Genomic DNA, 26,346 nt, shown 5'->3' with positions numbered 1-26,346 from the left:
GCTTTTGTATCATGCCCCATAGCAGTCTTGCAAAACTTTTTAATAGAATTTGTTAGAGAGAGGCGCTGGTCTGTATTGGGGATCCTCAATTCAATGAAATACCTGTAGGTGACACCACAGACTTCTCACAGGATGGAACTTCTCAGCAACACTGAAGGAAAACTCACAATAGTTTAGTATGCCAAACCCGGAGTAGACGCAGAATGGAAAACACTCACCTGGAATAAATTCTAAAGAACAGCAGTTTTATTTGAAATACTTGGATTGAAATTACAGCTCATTTGTGAAAATGTATAGTAATACAGTTTTTATAGTTTATCTCAGTAGTAACCGATAGCAATAATATAGATAGATGATAGATAGATAGATAGATAGATAGATAGATAGATAGATAGATAGATGAGAGGTAGATAGGTGATAGGTAGATAGATAGATAACTGATAAATGATAGCTAGATAGATAGAATGTATAGTAATACAGTTTTTATAGTTTATCTCAGTAGACACCAATAGCAATAATATAGATAGATGATAGATAGATAGATAGATAGATAGATAGATAGATAGATAGATAGATAGATAGATAGATGAGAGGTAGATAGGTGATAGGTAGATAGATAGATAACTGATAAATGATAGCTATATAGATAGAATGTATAGTAATACAGTTTTTATAGTTTATCTCAGTAGTAACCGATAGCAATAATATAGATAGATGATAGATAGATAGATAGATAGATAGATAGATGAGAGGTAGATAGGTGATAGGTAGATAGATAGATAACTGATAAATGATAGCTAGATAGATAGAATGTATAGTAATACAGTTTTTATAGTTTATCTCAGTAGACACCAATAGCAATAATATAGATAGATAGATAGATAGATAGATAGATAGATAGATAGATAGATAGATGATAGATAGATAGATAGATAGATAGATGGACCTGCAACTGCACTAATAAAAGGGTCCCCTGCATAAGAAATGTACTTGTTCTGCACAAAGGATATAAAAGTCCATATAATGCCAGTTTCATTGTAATAAGTGTAAAGCATTGTCTGTTTATCAAGTTCATTTAGCTGTGGAATTTGATAATTGAAAAATGTCCAAGTTAATGTGTTATTAAGTATCGAGAATTTGCATTGTGATCACAAAAATAGGACTGGCATATCTTACCTATAGGATCATTTTCACTGCTAATATAAAAAGTACTTCTGTTAAACAATGAGAATGGCAGATTGTGATCCTGTTGACTTGAAAAAGGTTCATCCGCAGCCAATATCTTACAGATAATTGTCAAAGTATAAATTGTTTGTCATTAACCTCTTAATTTCGTGCTGAATTTAACCAAATGTTGGCAAATTTTACAGAGTTCCCTGACTTATCACAGGTAGGTAAGCCACAGTGGATGAGCACAAGCAGATGTATCTAAGGTTGAGAAAACGGCACTAACCATAACTTGTCCTTTAAAAGATATTCTCTCACTTTGCTACAACTGATCCGAGCCTCCTGAAACAGATTTTCGGTTTACCTGCACCCTATGATTAAATAGCAGCACAGAGCACACATTTACTGTGATTACCTGAAACAACAGAACAGATATTAAAGTCTGTCAAGAGCAGTATTTATACCCATCACAGGGCAGCTGCAATAGATAGGTATTTACTGGTGCTCAGTAGCAGAGGACTATAGATATTATGCTTCACAAATCATTTCCATCAACCCAGGAACAAATCTCACTGATTGCTCTTTAAATCTGTCATGCATGAAAGTCCGTAAAATACACAAAAGGCTCAAATAACAGATTAATTATACATATGTGAGTTTTATGTTACTGAATAATTACAATAACAATTAGAAAACCCTTATTTTCATACTAGCATACACGTGTGCCTTGAATTAAATAGTAAATATGTATTATGAGCATGGTCACCTAAATTCACTAAGAATTCACAAAGGAACTGCAACAAAACTCTTCAGTTAGCTCTTTAAACCTCAGTAAATCAAAAAGATAATCTAAGATTTATAGAGGGCTTTGTGTAGTGAAGCTAGAAATAAACTAGTTTAATAAATATCATTATTTCTTTATGATTATGGCCAATTTGAACTCAGACTCTCTAAAAAGTTCCCCATTCCTGCACTAGGCAATAGAGAATGCTCATGAGTGGATCTCATGATAAATAGCAGCTATACGTCTGTAAGTATTCAAATATTACTGTAGGTTATTTTCTGGGGAGAAAAGTTATCATTAGTGACAAAGATACCAGTTTACGCAATGCTGAGTTTATGGAAATGGAATTTCTTATTAGTTCTCTGCAACATTTTACTAACCTTGTACTAAAGAAAATATGTGTGGATAGAAAGATAGCTAAGCATAGAGGGATAGATAAATAGATAGAGAGATAGATAAATAAATAGATAGATAGATGATAGAGAGAGATACAGAGGCATAACTAGAAACCACAGGGCCCAGGTGCAAGAATCCAAGAAGCCCCCCCCCCAAAAAAAAACAAGTTAACATGACAATGCAATAGCACTTAGTCTAAACTTCAACTGAGTAATAGATTTGTTTCTGGCAAGTTTTACATTTATGTCTATTTCCACTCCCCCTCTATTATGTGACAGCTATCAGCCAATCACAAACGGCTGCATATACGTATATGATATCAGTTCTTACACATGCTCAGTAGAAGCTCACCGCTATCACAGCAGCTTCCACAGTGCGCACTCCTCTGCTGCTCAAGGCCAGGTAAGTTTGTTCTTGTGCAGTCTCTACTGCGCATGACTGCATCTGACAAACATACCTGGCCTTTTATTATAGGATATATATATATATATATATATATATATATATATATATATATATATATATATATATATATATATATATATATATAAACGTCACAGCACAGATTATATGCACACCTTGATGTACTTCAATAACAGAAACTAGGGTGCTGAAAGTTTAAAAAAATAATCAAAATAGTCCATTAGAAAACAATGGGACTTTATTTTTATATATTTTTATAATAGCATGCATATATATATATATATATATATATATATAATAAATGAGTTTACATAGAAAGAATAAATCCTGGAAAGAAAATACAAAAGACCAGGATGAAAGACAGGGAATTCAGCACTCTTTTTCAAAATTAAACTAAAGCTCAAAACCTTATTCAAAATGTGTCAACCTCCAAGGCTTGTGTAGCTGTAAAGGAGAGAACTCTCTGGCACTTACTGTAAATTACATACATATATACAAAGATAGAAAAACGCAAAAAGACCCAATTGGTGGATATGATCTCTTTATATGAATATCAAAATAGCATAAAAAATACAACATATTATGTTACAAACCTGACCGGTCAGGGGATAGTGTCTATACCAAAACAGAAATTATAAACATGATATGTGGTTATTTTCACAGGCCTGTGGAGCCATGTGTATAAACTGCAGGATAAGAATGGGGGACAATAAATTGACTACTACACCCTACTGCTTGCGGCACCTTAGTATGTAAGGCTATATGCCGGGCAGATTACTATATGGGATCTAAGTAGTTACAGTTAGTGTGCCCCAACACCTATGCAGAAATATTGATGTTCTTAAAGACTGATAGCACATATACATGTAACTATAAGATATATTTGTGGGGGACTGAAATACAAGCTACTACACCCAGCTGCTTACGGCACCTTATAGGGTTAAGGCAAAATGCCGGGCAGGTATATGAATGGGATCTAAGTAGGTTGTGGTGCCGTGCCCCAAAATATGTACAAATATCTTATTGTCATGCAAACAAACAATTTAGCACAGTATATATACACACAGTATATATATACACACAGTATATATACACACAGTATATATACACACAGTATATATATATACACACAGTATATATACACACAGTATATATACACACAGTATATATATAAATAAATGTAAGTGCTACATACAAATAAACCATTATTACTATCCTGCAAATATACTTACAATTTTTAGGGATAAAAGTCTGCTATTATTACTCTCTTTGATTATGGAACCCATATCCCCAAAAGCTTTGGTCCCTGCAGAGCTCTGGTCTAACTAATCAGTTTGGAAGTAGAAAAAAAAATAAGTGGGACTCACACTGCACAGTGCCTGCATTATCTGGTGGTTCAGGGGTGTTGGTGAGGATGGCCCAGTGGGCAGGCTGAGGGATCTCTACGGAGGGAGCAGGCAGCTAAAGCACAGGGAGTGCAAGCTAAAAAGCAGACAGGGACTGTGGTTTTGAATGTTTTGCCCATAAACGCATCTAGTCTCCAGGAAATTCATGGCGGCTCATTCCATGTTGCTCTCTGTTTTATTCTCAGTGGAGGGGACATCAAAGGCATATTTGGCAGTGGCGCCACCACTATAACATCAGTCGCGACTTCTACACCCCCGGTAGTTCCGTCCCTTGGGAAATAGATAGAGAGATAGAGAAATAGATAGCTAGAGATAGATTGATAGATAAGTAGATGGATAGATAGATCGATAGATATACACAGGGGTGAACTGCTGGATCTTACCAAGACCGCCGTAACTGTTGTCATTTCACACTTAGGGTTCAATTTATTAAGGTGTGGAGGGACATGATACGCTGTATCGTATCATGTCCGCTGCACATCGATAAATGCTGACAGTATACGCTGTCAGCATTTATCATTGCACCAGCAATTCTGGTGAACTGCTGGTGCAATACCGCCCCCTGCAGATTCGCTGCCAATCGGCCGCTAGCAGGGGGTGTCAATCAACCCGATCATATCCGATCGGGCTGATTGCTGTCCGCTACCTCAGAAGTGGCGGACGAGTTAAGGAGCAGCGGTCTTAGGACCGATGCTTTTTAACTTCCGCTTCAGGCAGACCTGAAGCGGAGTGGGTTGGTAGCAGCATCCGTTGCTTCATAAATCGACCCCTGTACCTACTAAGACTGTTTCATCAGAAGTTTGATATCAAAACCACGGTGTGGTCACTTTCTATGTAATTGAAGTCTGTTCTCAAGTTGTGAGAAGCTTTAAAGTGAGTGGGCTAAATGGGAACTCCCTGCATATAGACAAATAGAGAGAGACAGCAAAATATATGTTTAGATGATATATACAATTTAAAGGAACAGTAAAGCCAAAAGCAAATGTTCATGATACAGATAGAGTATGCAATTATAAAAAAAACTTTCCAATTAACTTCAATGATCAAATTTGCTTTGTTCTTTTTGTATCTTTTGTTGAAGAGTAAACCTAGATAGGTTCAGAAGCAGCAATGCACTACTGGGAGCTAACTGAACACATTAGGTGAGCCAATGACAAGAGAGATATATGTGCAGTCACCAATCACCAGCTAGCTCCCAGTAGTGCATTGCTGCTAATGAGCCTACCTAGGTTTACTTTTTCACAAACAATATCAAGAGAATGAAGCACATTTGATATTACAACTAAGGTAAAATATATTTTTACATATACTGTAGATGGTCATGTGATATTTTGTAATGAGCTTTTTACATACAGTGGGGCAAAAAGTATTTAGTCAGCCACCAATTGTGCAAGTTCTCCCACTTAAGAAGATGAGAGAGGCCTGTAATTTTCATCATAGGTATACCTCAACTATGAGAGACTAGCAGGCCCATTTATCAAAGGGCTTGCGGACCTGATCCGACACTGCGGATCAGGTCCGCAAGACCTCGCTAAATGCGGAGAGCAATACGCTCTCCGCATTTAACATTGCACCAGCAGCTCACAAGAGCTGCTGGTGCAACGCCGCCCCCTGCTGACTCGCGGCCAATCGGCCGCCAGCAGGGAGCTGTCAATAAACCCGATCGTATTCGATCGGGTTGATGTCCGGCGATTCCTGTCCGCCTGTTCAGAGCAGGCGGACAGGGTTATGGAGCAGCGGTCTTTAGACCGCTGCTTCATAAGTTGTGTTTCTGGCGAGTCTGAAGACTCGCCAGAAACACGGCCCTTCAAGCTCCGTACGGAGCTTGATAAATGGGCCTGAAAATGTGGAAACAAATCCAGACAATCACATTGTCTGATTTGGAAAGAATTATTTGCAAATTATGGTGGAAAATAAGTATTTGGTCAATATCAAAAGTTCATCTCAAAACTTTGTTATATATTCTTTGTTGGCAATGACAGAGGTCAAACGTTTTCTGTAAGTCTTCACAAGGTTGTCACACACTCTTGCTGGTATGTTGGCCCATTCCTGCTTGCAGATCTCCTCTAGAGCAGTGATGTTTTGGGGCTGTCCCTGGCAACACAGAATTTCATCTCCCTCCAAAGGTTTTCTATGGGATTGAGATCTGGAGACTGGCTAGGCCACTCCAGGACCTTGAAATGCTTCTTACGAAGCCACTCCTTTGTTGCCCGGGTGGTGTTTTTGGGATCATTGTCATGCTGAAAGACCCAGCCACATTTCATCTTCAATGCCCTTGCTGATGGAAGGAGGTTTGCACTCAAAATCTCACGATACATGGCCCCATTCATTCTTTCATGTACACAGATCAGTCGTCCTGTTCCCTTTGCAGAGAAACAGCCCCAAAGCATGATGTTGCCACCCCCATGCTTCACAGTAGGTATGGTGTTCTTTGGTTGCAACTCAGCATTCTCTCTCCTCCAAACACGACGAGTTGTGTTTCTACCAAACAGTTCTACTTTGGTTTCATCTGACATATGACATTCTCCCAATCCACTTCTGGATCATCCAAATGCTCTCTAGCATACTTCAGATGGGCCCGGACATGTACTGGCTTAAGCAGGGGGACACGTCTGGCACTGCAGGAGTCCCTGGCGGCGTAGTGTGTTACTGGTGGTAGCCTTTGTTACGTTGGTCCCAGCTCTCTGCAGGTCATTCACTAGGACTCCCCGTGTGGTTCTGGGATGTTTGCTCAATGTTCTTGTGATCATTTTGACCCCAAGGGGTGAGATCTTGCGTGGAGCCCCAGATCAAGGGAGATTATCAGTGGTCTTGTATGTCTTCCATTTTCTAATTATTGCTCCCACAGTTGATTTCTTCACACCAAGCTGCTTGCCTATTGCAGATTCAGTCTTCCCAGCCTGGTGCAGGTCTACAATTTTGTTTCTGGTGTCCTTCGACAGCTCTTTGGTCTTCACCATAGTGGAGTTTGAAGTGTGACTGTTTGAGGTTGTGGACAGGTGTCTTTTATACTGATAACAAGTTCAAACAGGTGCCATTAATACAGGTAATGAGTGGAGGACAGAGGAGCCTCTTAAAGAAGAAGATACAGGTCTGTGAGAGCCAGAAATCTTGCTTGTTTGTAGGTGACCAAATACTTATTTTCCACCATAATATGCAAATAAATTCTTTCCAAAACAGACAATGTGATTGTCTGGATTTGTTTCCACATTTTGTCTCTTATAGTTAAGGTATACCTATGATGAAAATGACAGGCCTCTCTCATCTTCTTAAGTGAGAGAACTTGCACAATTGGTGGCTGACTAAATACTTTTTTTCCCCACTGTATATGTGATACAACATTTGGGTATCATGTCCCTTTAAATGATTACACCCGCGATTACTCTACAAAGTTAACATATTTTGGTGCTTTAAGCAAATTCTATTTTTTATTTACAAGCAGACGCATTTTTTTCTCATGTTTGTTTTTATGTTTTTACAGGATCAAGACAAAACCAAACCTTTGTCAACGTTAGCGAACTTAGCCATCACGATCACTGACATACAGGACATGGACCCCATCTTTATGAACCTACCTTACAGCACCAACATTTATGAAAATTCACCTCCAGTAAGTTACTTGTTCCAGGCAAATAACTATGTTAGTGTACAGTAATCATAGCTTGTTCTTGCCAATATTTAGTTAGTGCATCTAGTAGTTCTTTTCTTTTACATTTAAAATTATTGCTGTGGCCAATGGATATGAATGAGGTACTACTCTGCTTAACCAATTAACGTGTAGCATGTTGCAAGGTAAGGCTTCAAATGTCTGGAGTATGAACATCCTATACTACAATGCTGTTTTACTATGCAGAATTATAGTACAGAAAACATTTCTTAGATTTTGTGGGTACAGCACTGAGGAGTGTATCTGGGTCCATTACCATATTACTGTTTCCATCTCAATTAAAGGGACATTGTGCTCCAGTTTTTTAACACTTGATATGAATCCAGTATTGTTTTTGTTTTTTATTTTATTTAAACTGAAACTAATTCAGTAGCATCTATTTATTCCCCTCTAATGCTCATTGGCTGATAGGTACTTCCCTCTAATTCTGATTGGCTGATATATACTTCCTGTAAATACTCATTAGCTAATATGTACTTCCTTCCACTACTCATTGGCTTATAGGTTCTTCCGGCAAGTATTAATTGGCTGATAGGTACTTCTTGGTAATACTGGTTAGCTGAGATGTACTTCATGCTAATAATAATAGGTTTAGTAGGAAGAACCCATAAGTGCAGATCTGATATATTAGTTTAAAGGGTCAGTCACCACCAGAATTTTTGTTGTTTTAAAAGATAGATAATCCCTTAATTACCCATTCCCCAGTTTTGCATAACAAACACTATATTAATACACTTTTTACCTCTGTAATTACCTTGTATCTATGCCTGTGCAGACTGCCCCCTTATTTCAGTTCTTTTGACAGACGTTAGCCAATCAGTGCTCACTCCTTTGTAAATTCACGTGCATGAGCTCAATGTTATCTATATAAAACACATGAACTAACACCCTCTAGTGGTGAAAAACTGTCAAAATGCATTTAGATTAGAGGCAACCTTCAAGGTCTAAGAAATTAGCATATGAACCTCCTAGGTTTAGTTTTCAGCTAAGAATACCAAGAGAACAAAGCAAAATTGGTGATAAAAGTAAATTGGAAAGTTGTTTAAAATGACATGCCCTATCTGAATAATGAACGTTTTGTTGGACTTTACTGTCCCTTTAAGCTGAAGTTTAAGCAACTTTTACTTCATATTAATTCAATCAATACAAATATAAACAAATTAAATGTTGTTCTTTTATATGGGTGACAGAACAATGTTACTTTAATAAAAAGTGTTTTTTTCATTAGTTTGAAAATTAAAAGATTTGGATTGTGCTGTTATTTTGATATACAAAACTGAAACTAATAACTAGGGATGGGCGGATATTTTGCAACAATCCAAAAATGAAAGAACACATTAGTTCATTCGTTTCAAATTTCGAATGTTTGAACAACATTCTAACATTTGTTTAATGTAATAGTATTTCTAAAGCTTTCTTTATATGTACTGTAATATTCGATTTGAGTTTTTCTAATAATTTGATTCGAATTATGCAAAATTCGAATTTGAAAAAAAAATCGATATTTTATATGCCATTAATTAATCTTATATCAATTAATACAGTCGCTATTTTTTTTTTTAAATCATTTTATTTTTGTAGATAATTATATTGTAAATTGCATACCGTTTGCTGTATTTCCTCCACACACCCGCTCATTTCCTGCTTTTCCTCCTTTACACGTAAGAGCGGTCCCACCCGCTCTTACGTGTACATACGCGCGCATTCTTGTGAAGCGTTGTTTATTGCGCATGCGTATAAAAAAACATTGCTGCTGTGATACATATTGAAAGAGAATGCACATGCGTGTCTCATGAGCGCGCATCTATAGAGGCCAAGAATTCCGTGAGACACGCATGCGTATTTTGAATTGCGGGTGTAGAGCGAGTCTGTTGGGACGCCATTGGGGGACTAATCAAAAGGTTTATAACAATATACGTCATTTCAAAACAAGATTTTTTTTAATACCCAGACTGAGTTACGGCATGAGAACCTAGCGGTTTAAAAGGTAGATTTCTACATTTAATCGTAAAGATGTCAAAAACTGATGAATTAAACTCTAATTCATTTTCGATGTTCTTTAAGATGCTGCATAGGGGTGCATTATAGTTAACTTTTCCTTTAAATATAATATTTTAATTATACAATATTCGAAATAGAAACATTCAAATTTATATATTTGTATCTATGTATCAATTTACTAAATTCCCCAGTATATGAACTATTGAACTTATGAATAGTATTTGTTAAATCAGATGTTACATTCGAAATTTCGAATGTGGATATTTGATTTCATGAACATTGAAAAACTAAAGTAACATTTGATTATTGCATTTTAATGGATTTTCATCCACAGGACTATTCGTTCTACCAAACGAATTACAAATTCAGCACATTCGCCCATCCCTACCAATAACTAAGTAGTTGCTATTATATCCTGCTTATCAAATTGTATAAATCATTTAGACTTTGGTAAGCTTCAGGGGAAATAGCATAGAATGACCTTAAAGTAAAGGTAAAGTTAGCTGCATATGAAAACCCCTATAGTTTGCTCTCTAACATTGCAATGCAGTCGCTAAGTTTTTATAATGGTTCAAATTATTGTTTTTACGAAAAATACGTTTTATTATTCCTTATGTTTCTCCTCAAACTCCTCCGCGTTTGTACTTCTGCTTTTCTGTGTTTCACCGTAGAGACCCGACCCAACCGCTCTCTACGTCGGCATTTTGCGCATGCACGGGTACATTTTCATATGCGCATGCGCAACTTTCGGCAGATACATTTTATTCAATGAGCAGTATCGATTTGCTTTTACTCACTTGTAACGAGATCGATCTCTGTGCAGCTGTTTGATTCAGAAGTACAGTGTAAGTCTCACGGAGCATGCGCGTCTCATGAACGAGCACGGTGAATAGTGTAGAAGCTTAGAGTCGGACGCAAGCGCTCTGCACTCGTATGACGTAGTATATGCTGTGTTGACCACCCTGGGGGGAAAACGCTGATTGAAGGACACAGTATTAGTCAAGTGTCAATCATTCTTATCAAAAAGTTGGGCGGACGAGAAATTGTTGTCGGATGCAACTTTCAAAGTAAGAATTGCGGTAATAGAAACACATATATGGAAAATGATGAATGAAACTTGGGCTAATTTTTTATGTACTTTAAGAGGTAGTTAACTAGTGCGCTCAAGTTTACCTTGCCTTTAAACTCCATTTATTGTGTGAAACTTCCATTTAACGGATACCTACCAATGTTTATCATACATGGTAATGGTAAATGGTGCTTATTGGAGCCTGTTTTTCACGTGCTGTAGTAGAGAAGACAGAGATTTTAATATTCAGCCTAAGGGGCCGATTTAACAGGGGCCAAATGGCCCTGAATGTAACTGTTTCCACGTGAGCCGGAAACAGGAGTCTTAAGACCACTGCTTCTTAACATGTATGCCTCCTCTGAGGCGGTGGGCATCAATCCACCCGATCTCATATAATCAGGTTGATTGACACCCCCTGCTAGTGGCCGACACCCCCTGCAAGCTGTCGGCATTTATCGATGTGCGACAGACATGATCCGCTACCACTTTGTTAAATCGGCCTCAATAACTCAGTTCCACTGAGTCAGCTGATAACCTTGAGAAACACTGAACCATACAATGCACCAGGAAATATAGAAACAAAATGTGGCAGCCTTCTAAGAGACTGGAATGCCTTAGAATGAAAGCTAAAAATCAAACAATATTAATTTGACATTTTCACAAAGTAATTTGTAATGGGCTGTAAAATAAGTAATTTATTTATGTTTCCTTTAGCTTTTGCTATATCTTTGTCTTCATTCTTCTTTATCTTTAGCACACAGCATGCTGTCTCTTCTGTAGTTACATAACTGTTGAAAATATCCTACCTGAAGTTTATATATTACCTAATAAAATCTTTCTTTCTTGAGATTATTGCATCAAAATTTAATTTCCTCACTTGGATAACAGTATGTCAAGCCAGCTGTCAGTGAAGAGCAATGAGTAAAATTCAACAAATTATTGCATATGGAAAAATATCAGCACTTTGAATGGAATTCAGGAGTTAGAAAAGGATTTTCCGCTTTCAGATCTACCGTGGTAATTTTACAGAGACCCTGTTTCCCTCTGGGTTCCCCCACTGTGATTTTAGGCTTTGCATTGTTTGTCGAGGACGGCTTTAATCCTGTCATAGAATGGAAAGAAATGAAGTGCAAACCCCAAGTCATTGGGAATATTCTCAGCAGAAAGAGCTACTTTCTGCTTCCTTGACTGAGACAGAGGTTAAAAAAGAGATTTTTGGGGAATTTTGGCAGCGCTGAGGTCTTGATCATTTTGAACAGCACATATTATGCAATCATTGAATTACATTTTCTTGAAGTAATAAGGTTGGAACATGTTTGTGAATTCTCTGCAGTTTGACAGATAATAAACCTGTTTATAACATTTTAGTGTGTGACTATCCTCTTAATTTCTCTCAGAAAAATGTTGAAATTAAAAAGATTTCACTTGATAAAGTATCACTCCTGAAAATGGCACAGACTCACAATAACATCATTAAAAATGTTGCTCTATTTGGATGGTGCAAAATTAAATGTTGCAGGGTTGGGCATAGGTTTAGGGCTATTGTTATGATTAGGGAAAAGGTTATAGTTGTTGATAGGCTCTAATTAACAAACCATCCTGTAACTTGAATTGTGATCTGGATTTCATTAAGATTCTAAGATATTCCTTGCCAATACCATCCTCTTTTGAGATGGGGTTGCTTTCAGGATCTTTTATGTGTTTATAGAAGATAGCTATTATGGGGTCTTCTTTTTGACTAGTGATCAGGTCCTCACTAGGAGAATCCTGACTTCATTGTACCAGGTTAGGCTCACTTTGTTGTTTAGCCTGGTTTCTGGTAATGGCTTCTACCTGAATTGCAGCCATTAAGTGATCAATATTAAGGAGTTCTTCAGTTATGGCTCCTTGTTTGGCTAATGAATCCGCAAGATCATTGCCTTCTTTATCAGGACCTAGAATCCTGGAATGACCCTTGGTCTTTTTCCAGTGTATGGTTAAACTATTGGACACCACTAGATTATCAATCTCGCAGAACAACTTGCCATGTTTGACTGGTTTGTTGTTTGTTTTCTGCATGCCATTTCTTTTCCAAGTTGGCAGGTATTCAACAAAACTGTCACACACATAATTTGAGTCAGTAATGATCACAAACTCATGAATATCTTGTTCAATAGCCCTCTCAATGGTTTTTAGAACAGCAGTTAGTTCTGCAACTTGACTGGATCTTGGTCCAATGTTGAAACCTGTGAAGAACAGACATCGGCCTCTAGTTCTCAAGCAGTCAACTGCAAATACGCTGGAATTCTGCAGCGTATTTGTGGCGAGGCTGATTTGCCTTAGTTATCAAGCCCTACAGCCCGGCAAAAGTAGAATATAGTAACGTAACCTACGATCCACTGCATGAGTTTATCAAGTGCCTCTTTTTTGTAATCATTGGTGGTTTTGGATATGCACCAACCAGATGCTTGTCCCTGATTCGCCCTCGGATCTGAACATTTCATTGGCTTATTGGGAAATATATAGGTTTTAACAGTCAATTTGTTTGGCTGTCATACCAGTTTTAGTCCACTAGGGGGCAGCAGACAGAGGAAAACAGTTTTACTACCAAATACTGCTACAGTCTAATTGATATATCTCAATATGTTCATTAAACATGTCTATAATTTCCAGTTTTATTAAGTTATGTTATACGTATAGGGTTATATACTATTTACCCTGAGTATTTTCATACTAAACATGAGTATATTCCACTTATAATATCTCTACAAATATATATATATAGACTCCCTATACATTCATATATCACGTCTATGCATAACATTAAATCTATACAATATACCTATCTTATGTATACTTCCATACAATTCTATTTATTATATTTTAAGATATGCATTTAAAGTTATCTTTCCCAGTTATTATATATATGGTATACTTGTGGATATCATTTTAATATTCAGTGTCTGGACTTATGTTTAGGACAAATATTCATAGGACAGCTTATTTATTATGTATCAGTCTTATTTGGAATTTCCCGGTCAGACCAGGTTCTGAGAAACAAAAAAAGCATTATTTATTTATTTTTATCCTGAAGGTTTGCAGAAAGTTCAATCCGATTGGCTGATCCAATCAGCCAATCAGATTGAGCTCGCATTCTATTGGCTGTTCCGATCAGCCAAGAATGTGAGCTCAATCCGATTGGCTGATTGGATCAGCCAATCCTACCTTTCCTACCTTAATTTCCGATTGGCTGATAGAATCCTATCAGCCAATGGGAATTCGAGGGACGCCATCTTGGATGACGTCCCTTAAAGGAACCGTCATTCGTCGTTCAGTCGTCGGTTGAAGAGGATGGCTCCGTGTCGGCTCCTTGGAAGATGGCTCCGCTCCGCTCCGGATGGATGAAGATTGAAGACGCCGCCTGGATGAAGACTTCTGCTGGATGGAGGACCTCTTCTGCGCCACTTGGATAAAGATTTCGGCCCGGTTGGGTGAAGACGGCTCAAGGTAGGGTGATCTTCAGGGGGTTAGTGTTAGTTTTTTTTAAAGGGGGGTTTGGGTGGGTTAGAGTAGGGGTATGTTGGTGGTGGGATTTAATGTTGGGGGTTGTATTTTTTTTTACAGGTAAAAGAGCTGATTACTTTGGGGCAATGCCCCGCATAAAGCCCTTTTATGGGCTGGTAAAAGAGCTGGTTACTTTGTAATTTAGAATAGGGTAGGGCATTTTTTTATTTTGGGGGGCTTTATTATTTTATTAGGGGGCTTAGATTAGGTGTAATTAGTTTAAACTTCTTGTATTTCTCTTTTATTTTCTGTAATTTAGTGTTGTTGTTTTTTTGTACTATAGTTTAGTTTATTTAATTTAATTTAATTTTAGGTAATTGTAGTTAATTTATTTAATTAATTTAATGATAGTGTAGTGTTAGGTTAGGATTTATTTTACAGGTAATTTTGTAAGTATTTTAGCTAGGTAGTTATTAAATAGTTAATAACTATTTAATAACTATTGTACCTAGTTAAAATAAATACAAAGTTGCCTGTAAAATAAAAATAAATCCTAAAATAGCTACAATATAATTATTAGTTATATTGTAGCTATCTTAGGGTTTATTTTACAGGTAAGTATTTAGTTTTAAATAGGATTAATTTAGTTAATACGAGTAATATTATTTAGATTTATTAAAATAATATTTCAGTTAGGAGGGGTTAGTGTTAGATTTAGGTTTAGGGATTAATAATTTTAATATAGGTGGCGGCGGTATAGGGGGGCAGGATAGGGGTTAATAACTTTAATATAGGTGGCGGCGGGGTCTGGGATCCGCAGGATAGGGGTTAATAAGTTTATGTAGGTGGCGGCGGTATAGAGGGCGGCAGATTAGGGGTTAATATGTATAATGTAGGTGGGGGCAGGTCCGGGAGCGGCGGTTTAGGGGTTAACATGTTTATTATAGTTGCGGCAGGGTCCGGTAGCGGTGGTTTAGGGGTTAATAAGTTTATTTAGTTGTGGCGGGGTAGGGGTGGCAGATTAGGGGTGTTTAGACTCGGGGTACATGTTAGGTGCAGACATCTTCCATAGGAAACAATGGGATATCGGGCAGCAGCGAACATGAGCTTTCGCTATGGTCATACTCCCATTGATTCCTATGGGATCCGCCGCCTCCAGGGTGGCGGATTGAAATCCAGGTACGCTGGCCCAGAATAGTGTGCGAGCGTACCTGGTAGTAGTTTGATAACTACCAAAAGTAGTCAGATTGTGCCGAACTTGCGTTCGGAACATCTGTAGTGATGTAACCATCGATCTGTGTCGGACTGAGTCCGGTGGATCGTAGGTTACGTTACTATATTCTACTTTTGCCGGGCTGTAGGGCTTGATAACTAAGGCAAATCAGCCTCGCCACAAATACGCTGCAGAATTCCAGCGTATTTGCAGTTGACTGCTTGAGAACTAGAGGCCGATGTCTGTTCTTCACAGGAGGTCTTTGTCATCCTAGGGGTTTTCTGTAATTTTATTATAGATCTTGGGCAGGAAATTTCATATGTGGGCAATCAAACTTGAGAGAGCCATGTGATAAAAATCTCTTTGAAGTGAACATTGGGACAAATGTTTCCCTTCCCTGTAAAGCCTTTGCTTCAAAGGTTCAATTAGTGATCTATCTTCAATAATTAAACAATTGTATCATCCCTTTTGTTCTCAACTTGTCTTAAACAGTGAGAGGGGCAGGGGCTGTAGTGAGACCAATTCATATCAAATAGCTATCAGCTAAAATTAAATATTAAATTATGTGATGCATCTGTAGTTTATTTAATGTTACTTCACAGGTACCCTGACATAATTCCCCCTTCCAATTTCAATATATGTAGGACACATGTATTTGAATTGGTTTAAAATCAGTGGTACTTGGTGAGCATATTGACAGTATGCATCAAAGACAGTCTTCTATGGTGTCCTCATGCTCGTTAGCTAGGCATCTTTAAACTAAAATATTTATTTAGTGGATTTGGGGATGTTATACTTCATTCTCCCTCTATGACTTGTAGTTGGGATATATGATGGCACGCTCGCAACTGATTAATATGGACCCATTTATCCATAAATGTATCATATTTAGGGATCCTTATTTTATAGGCAACTGGAGATATTTTGTCAGCAATGACAAAAGGACCATTCCATGATGGAAGGAATTTCTTCTCCTTAACCTGATCTCTTCCAAAGTTATAAAGATAAACTTTATTATTTATTCTATATTCCTTTTTGGACGTTTTGAGATCATAATAGGTTTTAGCGGCAGTTGCTGACTTCTCTATGTTCCTTTAAGCAAATGCAAAGGCATATTGCAGGTGCTTCTTTAGGTTCTCCACATATTGATTCATATTGGCAGCATTTATCAAGTTCTGGTCTGATGTACAGTACAATAGATGTTGAGGTAGAACCATTCTTCTACCCGTCATCAATTCAAAAGGTGGCATCTTAGTAGCACTGCTTGGAGTTGCTCTTAATGCCATTAGGACTAGAGGTAATTTTACATCCCAGTCTTTACCTGTTTCACTCACAAACTTTTTGAGGATTTTCACAATGGACTGGTTGTAACGCTCTACACCACCATTAGAGGCAGCTCTATATGCAATATAGAGCTTCGTTTTAACCCCTAGTATTTTCCACATCTTGGTCATCACTTCACTAGTGAAGTGGGTTCCCCGATCGGATTCGATTCTCTGGGGCAAACCAAATCTGGAAAACACGTGGTTAATGAGCAATGCTGCACATGTTTCAGCACTATTGTTAGGTGCACTGATGCACTCTACCCATTTAGTGAATAGGCATGTCACTGTTAACATGTATCTGTTACTTCTTGATGACCTAGTTACTTGACCAATAAAATCAATTTGTATATCTGACATGGCATTACCATCCCCCTTTTCTGCAATGGCGCTCTAAGCATTGGCACAGTGGGTTGGAACTGTGGACAGATTAACCTTGACAGTAGGTTTGAATATCCTTCAACATATGCGGCCAAAAGGCGTAGTCATGCAATGTTTCATACGTTAATTTGGCAACACGATGACCAGATGTGGGAGCATCATGGGCATGTTGAAGCATGAGACCTCTGAACTTGGTAGGTACCACCCATTGTTGGATGCCAGTTTTGGAGGCTCTAATTAACAAACCATCCTGTAACTTGAATTGTGATCTGGATTTCATTAAGATTCTAAGATATTCCTTGCCAATACCATCCTCTTTTGAGATGGGGTTGCTTTCAGGATCTTTTATGTGTTTATAGAAGATAGATATTATGGGGTCTTCTTTTTGACTAGTGATCAGGTCCTCACTAGGAGAATCCTGACTTCATTGTACCAGGTTAGGCTCACTTTGTTGTTTAGCCTGGTTTCTGGTAATGGCTTCTACCTGAATTGCAGCCATTAAGTGATCAATATTAAGGAGTTCTTCAGTTATGGCTCCTTGTTTGGCTAATGAATCCGCAAGATCATTGCCTTCTTTATCAGGACCTAGAATCCTGGAATGACCCTTGGTCTTTTTCCAGTGTATGGTTAAACTATTGGACACCACTAGATTATCAATCTCGCAGAACAACTTGCCATGTTTGACTGGTTTGTTGTTTGTTTTCTGCATGCCATTTCTTTTCCAAGTTGGCAGGTATTCAACAAAACTGTCACACACATAATTTGAGTCAGTAATGATCACAAACTCATGAATATCTTGTTCAATAGCCCTCTCAATGGTTTTTAGAACAGCAGTTAGTTCTGCAACTTGACTGGATCTTGGTCCAATGTTGAAACCTAGAGAAGTATTTGGGAATCCATTTACCCAGGTTATACCAATGCCAGTGACTAATCTGTGCTCATTATAAATAGTGGCATGGTAAGAACAACTGTCAATATATACCCAAGGTAATGTTTGACAATGGTCCTCATTGTATATTTTATATGGGGAAAACAATTGTTCCTCCAGGAAATTATCTTCTAGTAACTCTTTCCAATGATCATTAGCAGTATAATAGGATTGTTATAAGAGCTGTGCACCTGTCTGATAATACCTCTTTCTTCCAAGTTCCTTATGATTTCTGCAAGAGTATCATATGAGGCTAAAGGACTTCTATACTGTTTAACAAAGACAGGTGGTGCATTGGGATCTGTTTGGATTCTTGCAATGTGCAAGTCTGTAGTCCCACAGATCATAACAATATATCTTTAAAATTAACCTTACTCACAATGAATCGCATTAAAAATACCACAATAAAATACTAGAATATGGACCGCTAACTTAACAGTGCTTAGTTAAACAAAATAGCAAGATATTTTAACAGCCAATTTATATGCCAATTAATCTGAGCTGAAATAACCTCTTGTTTAGCCACAATAAAGCACAATTTAAAATATATCACAATGAAACTTCTGTATATTCAAATATCAGTTCAGACTCGATGTCTGTTGTTCACAGGGGGTCTATGTCATCCTAGGGGTTTTCTGTAATTTTATTATATATCTTGGGCAGGAAATTCCATATGTGGGTGTTCAAACTTGAGAGAGCCATGTGATAAAAATCTCTTTGAAATTAACTGCCTTCACTATTGGGACAAATGTTTCCCTTCCCTGTAAAGCCTTAGCTTCAAAGGTTCAATTAGTGTTCTATATTCACTAATTCAACAATTGTATCATCCCTTTTTTCCTCAACTTGTCTTAAACAGTGAGGGGGGCAGGGGCTGTAGTGAGACCAATTCATATCAAATTAGATATTAGCTAAAATTAAATATTAAATTATGTGATACATCTGTAGTTTATTTAATGTTACTTCACAGGTACCCTGACAATAAGAACCAAAAAGGCACATCAAGTCTACTCATATTACATGTTACTATTTTCTTAGGAAGGCTATTCTATGTTCCATGCATTTTTTAATTCCTTTACAGTGTTGGCATTAACCACCTGAGTTGGAAGTTGATTCCATGGGGCCTATTTATCAAGCCATCAACTGCAAATACGCTGGAATTGCGCAGCGTAATTGTGGAGAGCCTGATTCCCCTTATTTATCAAACCCTACAGACTGGCAAAAGTAGAAATTTGTGATGTCACATACGATCCGCCAGTCTCAGTCCGACACAGATCGATGCTTACGTCACTACAGATGTTCCAAATGCAAATTCGGCACAATCTGACTACTTTTGTAAGTTAACAAATTTCTACCAGGTACGCTCGGCACCATTCCGGCCCAGCGTACCTGGTTTTCAATCCGCCGCACTGGAGGTGGCGGATGCCATAGGAATCAATGGGAGTCTGAAAGCAGCGAAAGTTTATGTTCACTGCTGCCATATATCTGATTGATTCCTATGGGAGAATAAAGTTACGTTTACACCTAACACCCTAACATATACCCCGAGTCTAAACACCCCTAATCTGCTGCCCCCGATACCGCCGCCACCTACATTATACTTATTAACCCCTAAGCTGCCACCCCCAACACCGCCGCAACCTACATTATGTTATTAACCCCTAATCTGCCGTCCCCAACGTCGCCGCCACTATATTAAATTTATTAACCCCTAAACCTAAGTCTAACCCTAATACCCCCTAACTTAAATCTAATTTAAATAAATATAAATAAAATTACTATCATTAACTACATTATTCCTATTTAAAACTAAATACTTACCTATAAAATAAACCCTAAGATAGCTACAATATAACTAATAGTTACATTGTATCTAGCTTAGGGTTTATTTTTATTTTACAGGCAAGTTTGTATTTATTTTAACTAGGTAGAATAGTTATTAAATAGTTATTAACTATTTAATAACTACCTAGCTAAAATAAATACAAAAGTACCTGTAAAATAAAACCTAACCTAAGTTACACTAACACCTAACACTACACTACAATTAAATACAATTAAATAAATTACATACAATTAACTAAATTATATACAATTATCTAAAGTACAAAAAAAACAAAACACTAAATTACAAAAAAATAATAAACAAATGACAGAAATTTAAACTAATTACACCTAATCTAATAGCCCTATCAAAATAAAAAAAGCCCAACCAAAAAAAAAAACACCCCTAGTCTAACCTAAACTACCTAAACTGCCTTTTGTGGGGCATTGCCCCAAAGTAATCAGCTCTTTTACCTGTAAAAAAAATTATAAACAACCCCCACAACAGTAAAACCCACCACCCACACAACCAACCCCCCAAAAAAATACTAACTAAAAAAACCTAAGCTCCTCATTGCCCTGAAAAGGACATTTGTATGGACATTGCCCTTAAAAGGGCAGTTAGCTCTTTTGCGGCCCAAAGCCCTAACTGCCCTTAAAAGGGCAGTTAGCTCTTTTGCGGCCCAAAGCCCTAACCTAAAAATAAAACCCACCCAATACACCCTTAAAAAACCTAACACTAACCCCCTGAAGATCGACTTACCGGGAGACGTCTTCATCTAAGCCGGGCAGAAGTGGTCCTCCAGACGGGCAGAAGTCTTCATCCATCTGGCGCGGAGCGGGTCCATCTTCAAGACATCCGACGTGGAGCATCCTCTTTGGCCGACAACTACCCGACGAATGATTGCATCAGCCAATAGGATTTTGTCTATCTTAATTCCGATTGGCTGATAGAATTCTATAAGCCAATCGGAATCTAAGGGACGCCATCTTGGATGACTTAACTTAAAAGAACCTTCATTCGTCGGGTAGTCGTCGGCCGAAGAGGATGTCCACGTCGGATGTCTTGAAGATGGACCCGCTCCACGCTGGATGGATGAAGATAGAAGATTCTGTTTGGATGAAGACTTTTGCCGTCTGGAGGACCACTTCTGCCCGGCTTGGATGAAGACTTCTGCCCGGCTTGGATGAAGACGTCTCCTGGTAAGTCGATCTTCAGGGGGTTAGTGTTAGTTTTTTTAGGGGTGTATTGGGTGGGTTTTATTTTTAGGTTATGGCTTTGGGCCTCATAAGAGCTAACTGCCCTTTTAAGGGCAATGCCCATCCAAATGCCCTTTTCAGGGCAATGGGAAGCTTAGGTTTTTTTGGGGGGTTGGTTGTGTAGGTGGTGGGTTTTACTGTTGGGGGGTTGTTTGTATTTTTTTTTTACAGGTAAAAGAGCTGATTACTTTGCACAATACCCCACAAAAGGCCCTTTTAAGGGCTATTGGTAGTTTAGTTTAGGCTAGGTTTTTTATTTTGGGGGGTTTATTTTGATAGGGCTTTTAGATTAGGTGTAATTAGTTTAAATTTCTGTAATTTGTTTATTATTTTCTGTAATTTAGTGTTTGTTTTTTTTTGTACTTTTTTATATTGTATATAATTTAGTTAATTGTATGTAATTTATTTAATTGTATTTAATTGTAGTGTAGTGTTAGATGTTAGTGTAACTTATGTTAGGTTTTATTTTACAGGTAAATTTGTATTTATTTTAGCTAGGTAGTTATTAAATAGTTAATAACTATTTAGTAACTATTCTACCTAGTTAAAATAAATACAAACTTGCCTGTAAAATAAAAATAAACCCTAAGCTAGATACAATGTAACTATTAGTTATATTGTAGCTATCTTAGGGTTTATTTTATAGGTAAGTATTTAGTTTAAAATAGGAATAATGTAGTTAATGATAGTCATTTTATTTATATTTATTTAAATTAGATTTAAGTTAGGGGGTGTTAGGGTTAGACTTAGGTTTAGGGGTTAATAAATTTAATATAGTGGCGGCGACGTTGGGGACGGCAGATTAGGGGTTAATAAGTATTATGTAGGTGGCGGCAGTGTAGGGGGGAAGATTAGGGGTTAATAACATAATGTAGGTGGCGGCGGTGTAGGGGGAGGCAGATTAAGGGTTAATAAGTATAATGTAGGTGGCAGTGGGCTCCGGGAGCGGTGGTATAGGGGTAAAACAGTTTAGTATAGTGTGGGTGTTTAGTGACAGTATACCAATAAAGCTGGGAAAAAGCTGAAGAGTAGCGAGATCGATGACTGTTAGTTAACAACAGTCCGCTGCTCATCGCCCCGTACTTGGTTCTCGGCTTTTTGACAGTTTTTTTGGTAACTTTGGAGAACGTATTCAGGTCCGTGGAAGCAATGTTAGGCGATCTTAGGCGAGCGTATTGGTGCCGGCGAATGCAAGTAAGTTGACGGGTTGATAAATAGGGGCCCATGAATCCACCTCTTTTTCTATAAAACAAATACTTCCTCACATTTCTCCCGAATCTGTTGCCCTCTAACTTAAGATTGTGATCCCTTGTTTTTTTATTTGTTTTTTTTGTGGAAAAATTTTTCTCAGCTTCATATATTTGAAGGTTTCTATCATGTCAACTCTTTTTCTTTTCTCCTCTTAACTATACATATTTAGGTCATAGATTATTCAACTCACCTTACTGGCTGCACTGCTGCATTGTGTACCAAATTTTAAATCATCTGAAATAATAATTCCCAAGTCCCGTTCCTCTTTAGTTACAGTCAGTAATGTACCATTGAGACTATAATTGGCCTTTGGGTTTTTGTGTCCTATATGCATAATTTTGCTCTTGGCAATATTAAATTTCAGATCCCACTTTTTGCAAAGTCCTCCATTTTTTTTAACATCACTGATCATTTGATCAATCCCTCCTGGAACATCAACTCTGTTACAAATTTTTGTATCATCAACAAACAAGCAAACCTTCCCCTGAAGCCCACTTCACTGATACACATGTTAAAGAAAACAGGCCCAAGAACTGACTCCTGGGGAACACCACTAGGAACTGACCCCTCATTTGAATGTACTCCATTAATTAAAACCCTCTGTGTTCAATCTTTGAGCCAGCATTCTACTCACGTAACAATCTTAGCATCTACTCCAAGACAATACATTTTGTGAATACGTTTGTTGTGTGGGACAGTGTCAAATGCTTTGCTAAAATCTAGAAATGCAATATCTATGGCTCCTCCCTGGTCTATTAAATTAGTTACATGGTCAAATAAATCAATAAGATTAGTCTGATATAATCTTCCAGCATTAAAACCATGCTGTCCTTTGTCTTTTAAGTCTTTCCTTTAAAAGAGTTTCCATTTATTTCCCTGCAACTGAGGTCAAACTGACTGGCTTATTGTTGACAGAATATACTGGTACAGTTTGTAGGTGTTGTGTGAGGCTTTATTGGTACAGTTTGCAGGTGTTGTGTGAGGCTTTATTGGTATAGTTTGTAGGTGTTGTGTGAGGCTTTATTGGTACAGTTTGTAGGTGTTGTGTAAGGCTTTATTGGTAAAGTTTGTAGGTGTTGTGTAAGGCTTTCTTTGGTACAGTATGTAGGTGTTGTGTAAGGCTTTATTGGTACAGTTTGTAGGTGTTGTGTGAGGCTTTATTGGTACAGTTTGTAGGTGTTGTGTAAGGCTTTCTTTGGTACAGTATGTAGGTGTTGTGTAAGGCTTTATTGGTACAGTTTGTAGGTGTTGTGTGAGGCTTTATTGGTACAGTTTGTAGGTGTTGTGCAAGGCTTTCTTTGGTGCAGTTTGTAGGTGTTGTGTAAGGCTTTCTTTGGTACAGTCTGTAGGTGTTGTGTAAGGCTTTATTGGTACAGTTTGTAGGTGTTGTGTAAGGCTTTATTTGTACAGTTTGTAGGTGTTGTGTAAGGCTTTATTTGGTACAGTATGTAGGTGTTGTGTAAGGCTTTCTTTGGTACAGTCTGTAGGTGTTGTGTAAGGCTTTATTGGTACAGTTTGTAGGTGTTGTGTAAGGCTTTATTGGTACAGTCTGTAGGTGTTGTGTAAGGCTTTATTGGTAAAGTCTGTAGGTGTTGTGTAAGACTTTATTGGTACAGTCTGTAGGTGTTGTGTAAGACTTTATTGGTACAATCTGTAGGTGTTGTGTAAGGCTTTCTTTGGTACAGTTTGTAGGTGTTATGTAAGGCTTTCTTTGGTACAGTTTGTAGGTGTTGTGTAAGACTTTCTTTGGTACAGTCTGTAGGTGTTTGTAAGGCTTTCTTTGGTACAGTTTGTAGGTGTTATGTAAGGCTTTCTTTGGTACAGTTTGTAGGTGTTGTGTAAGACTTTCTTTGGTACAGTCTTTAGGTGTTGTGTAAGACTTTCTTTGGTACAGTCTGTAGGTGTTGTGTAAGGCTTTATTGGTACAGTTTGTAGGTGTTGTGTAAGACTTTCTTTGGTACAGTCTTTAGGTGTTGTGTAAGACTTTCTTTGGTACAGTTTGTAGGTGTTGTGTAAGACTTTCTTTGGTACAGTCTGTAGGTGTTGTGTAAGGCTTTATTGGTACAGTTTGTAGGTGTTGTGTAAGGCTTTCTTTGGTACAGTTTGTAGGTGTTATGTAAGGCTTTCTTTGGTACAGTTTGTAGGTGTTGTGTAGGGCTTAATTGGTACAGTTTGTAGGTATTATGTAAGGCTTTATTGGTACAGTTTGTAGGTATTATGTAAGGCTTTCTTTGGTACAGTCTGTAGGTGTTGTGTAAGGCTTTCTTTGGTACAGTTTGTAGGTATTATGTAAGGCTTTATTGGTACAGTTTGTAGGTATTATTTAAAGCTTTCTTTGGTACAGTCTGTAGGTGTTGTGTAAGGCTTTCTTTGGTACAGTTTGTAGGTGTTGTGTAACGCTTTCTTTGGTACAGTCTGTAGGTGTTGTGTAAGGCTTTCTTTGGTACAGTTTGTAGGTGTTGTGTAAAGCATTATTTAGTACAGTTTGTAGATGTTGTGTAAGGCTTTCTTTGGTACAGTTTGTAGGTGTTGTGTAAGGCTTTCTTTGGTACAGTCTGTAGGTGTTGTGTAAGGCTTTCTTTGGTACAGTTTGTAGGTGTTGTATAAGGCTTTCTTTGGTACAGTTTGTAGGTATTATGTAAGGCTTTATTGGTACAGTTTGTAGGTATTATGTAAGGCTTTATTTGGTACAGTTTGTAGGTGTTGTATAAGGCTTTCTTTTGTACAGTTTGTAGGTGTTGTGTAAGAATTTCTTTGGTACAGTTTGTAGGTGTTGTGTAAGGCTTTCTTTGGTACAGTTTTTAGGTGTTGTGTAAGAATTTCTTTAGTACATTTTGTAGGTGTTGTGTAAGGCTTTGTTTGGTACAGTTTGAAGGTGTTGTGTAAGAATTTCTTTGGTACAGTTTGTAGGTGTTGTGTAAGAATTTCTTTAGTTCATTTTGTAGGTGTTGTGTAAGGCTTTCTTTGGTACAGTTTGTAGGTGTTGTGTAAGGCTTTCTTTGGTACAGTTTGTAGGTGTTGTGTAAGGCTTTCTTTGGTGCAGTTTGTAGGTATTATGTAAGAATTTCTTTGGTACAGTTTGTAGGTGTTGTGTAAGAATTTCTTTGGTACATTTTGTAGGTGTTGTGTAAGGCTTTCTTTGGTACAGTTTGTAGGTGTTGTGTAAGACTTTCTTTGGTACAGTTTGTAGGTGTTGTGTAAGGCTTTCTTTGGTACATTTTGTAGGTGTTGTGTAAGGCTTTGTTTGGTACAGTTTGAAGGTGTTGTGTAAGAATTTCTTTGGTACAGTTTGTAGGTGTTGTGTAAGAATTTCTTTAGTACATTTTGTAGGTGTTGTGTAAGGCTTTCTTTGGTACAGTTTGTAGGTGTTGTGTAAGGCTTTCTTTGGTACAGTTTGTAGGTGTTGTGTAAGGCTTTCTTTGGTACAGTTTGTAGGTGTTGTGTAAGACTTTCTTTGGTACAGTTTGTAGGTGTTGTGTAAGAATTTCTTTGGTACAGTTTGTAGGTGTTGTGTAAGAATTTCTTTGGTACAGTTTGTAGGTGTTGTGTAAGGCTTTCTTTGGTACAGTTTGTAGGTGTTGTGTAAGGCTTTCTTTGGTACAGTTTGTAGATGTTGTGTAAGGCTTTCTTTGGTGCAGTTTGTAGGTATTATGTAAGGATTTCTTTGGTACAGTTTGTAGGTGTTGTGTAAGACTTTCTTTTGTACAGTTTGTAGGTGTTGTGTAAGGCTTTAGTTAGCACAGTTTGTAGCTGTTGTGTAATGCTTTATTTGGT

General features: G+C 37.6%; 1 protein-coding gene across 1 annotated transcript in view; it reads left to right on the top strand.

The window, feature by feature from the left end:
* CDH23 (cadherin related 23) overlaps nt 1–26,346 on the top strand; it is a 1,210,211-nt gene that overhangs the window by 460,319 nt on the left and 723,546 nt on the right. Inside the window, exon 8 of the mRNA XM_053692025.1 lies at nt 7,658–7,786. Within this exon, the coding sequence (XP_053548000.1) occupies nt 7,658–7,786 (129 nt within the window). The remainder of the gene's footprint in view (nt 1–7,657; nt 7,787–26,346) is intronic.

Source organism: Bombina bombina, chromosome 9, assembly GCF_027579735.1.
Source record: "Bombina bombina isolate aBomBom1 chromosome 9, aBomBom1.pri, whole genome shotgun sequence".
NCBI lineage: Eukaryota > Metazoa > Chordata > Amphibia > Anura > Bombinatoridae > Bombina > Bombina bombina.
The sequence above is the reverse complement of the archived record's forward strand: the minus strand, read 5'-3'. Positions and strand labels throughout refer to the sequence as shown.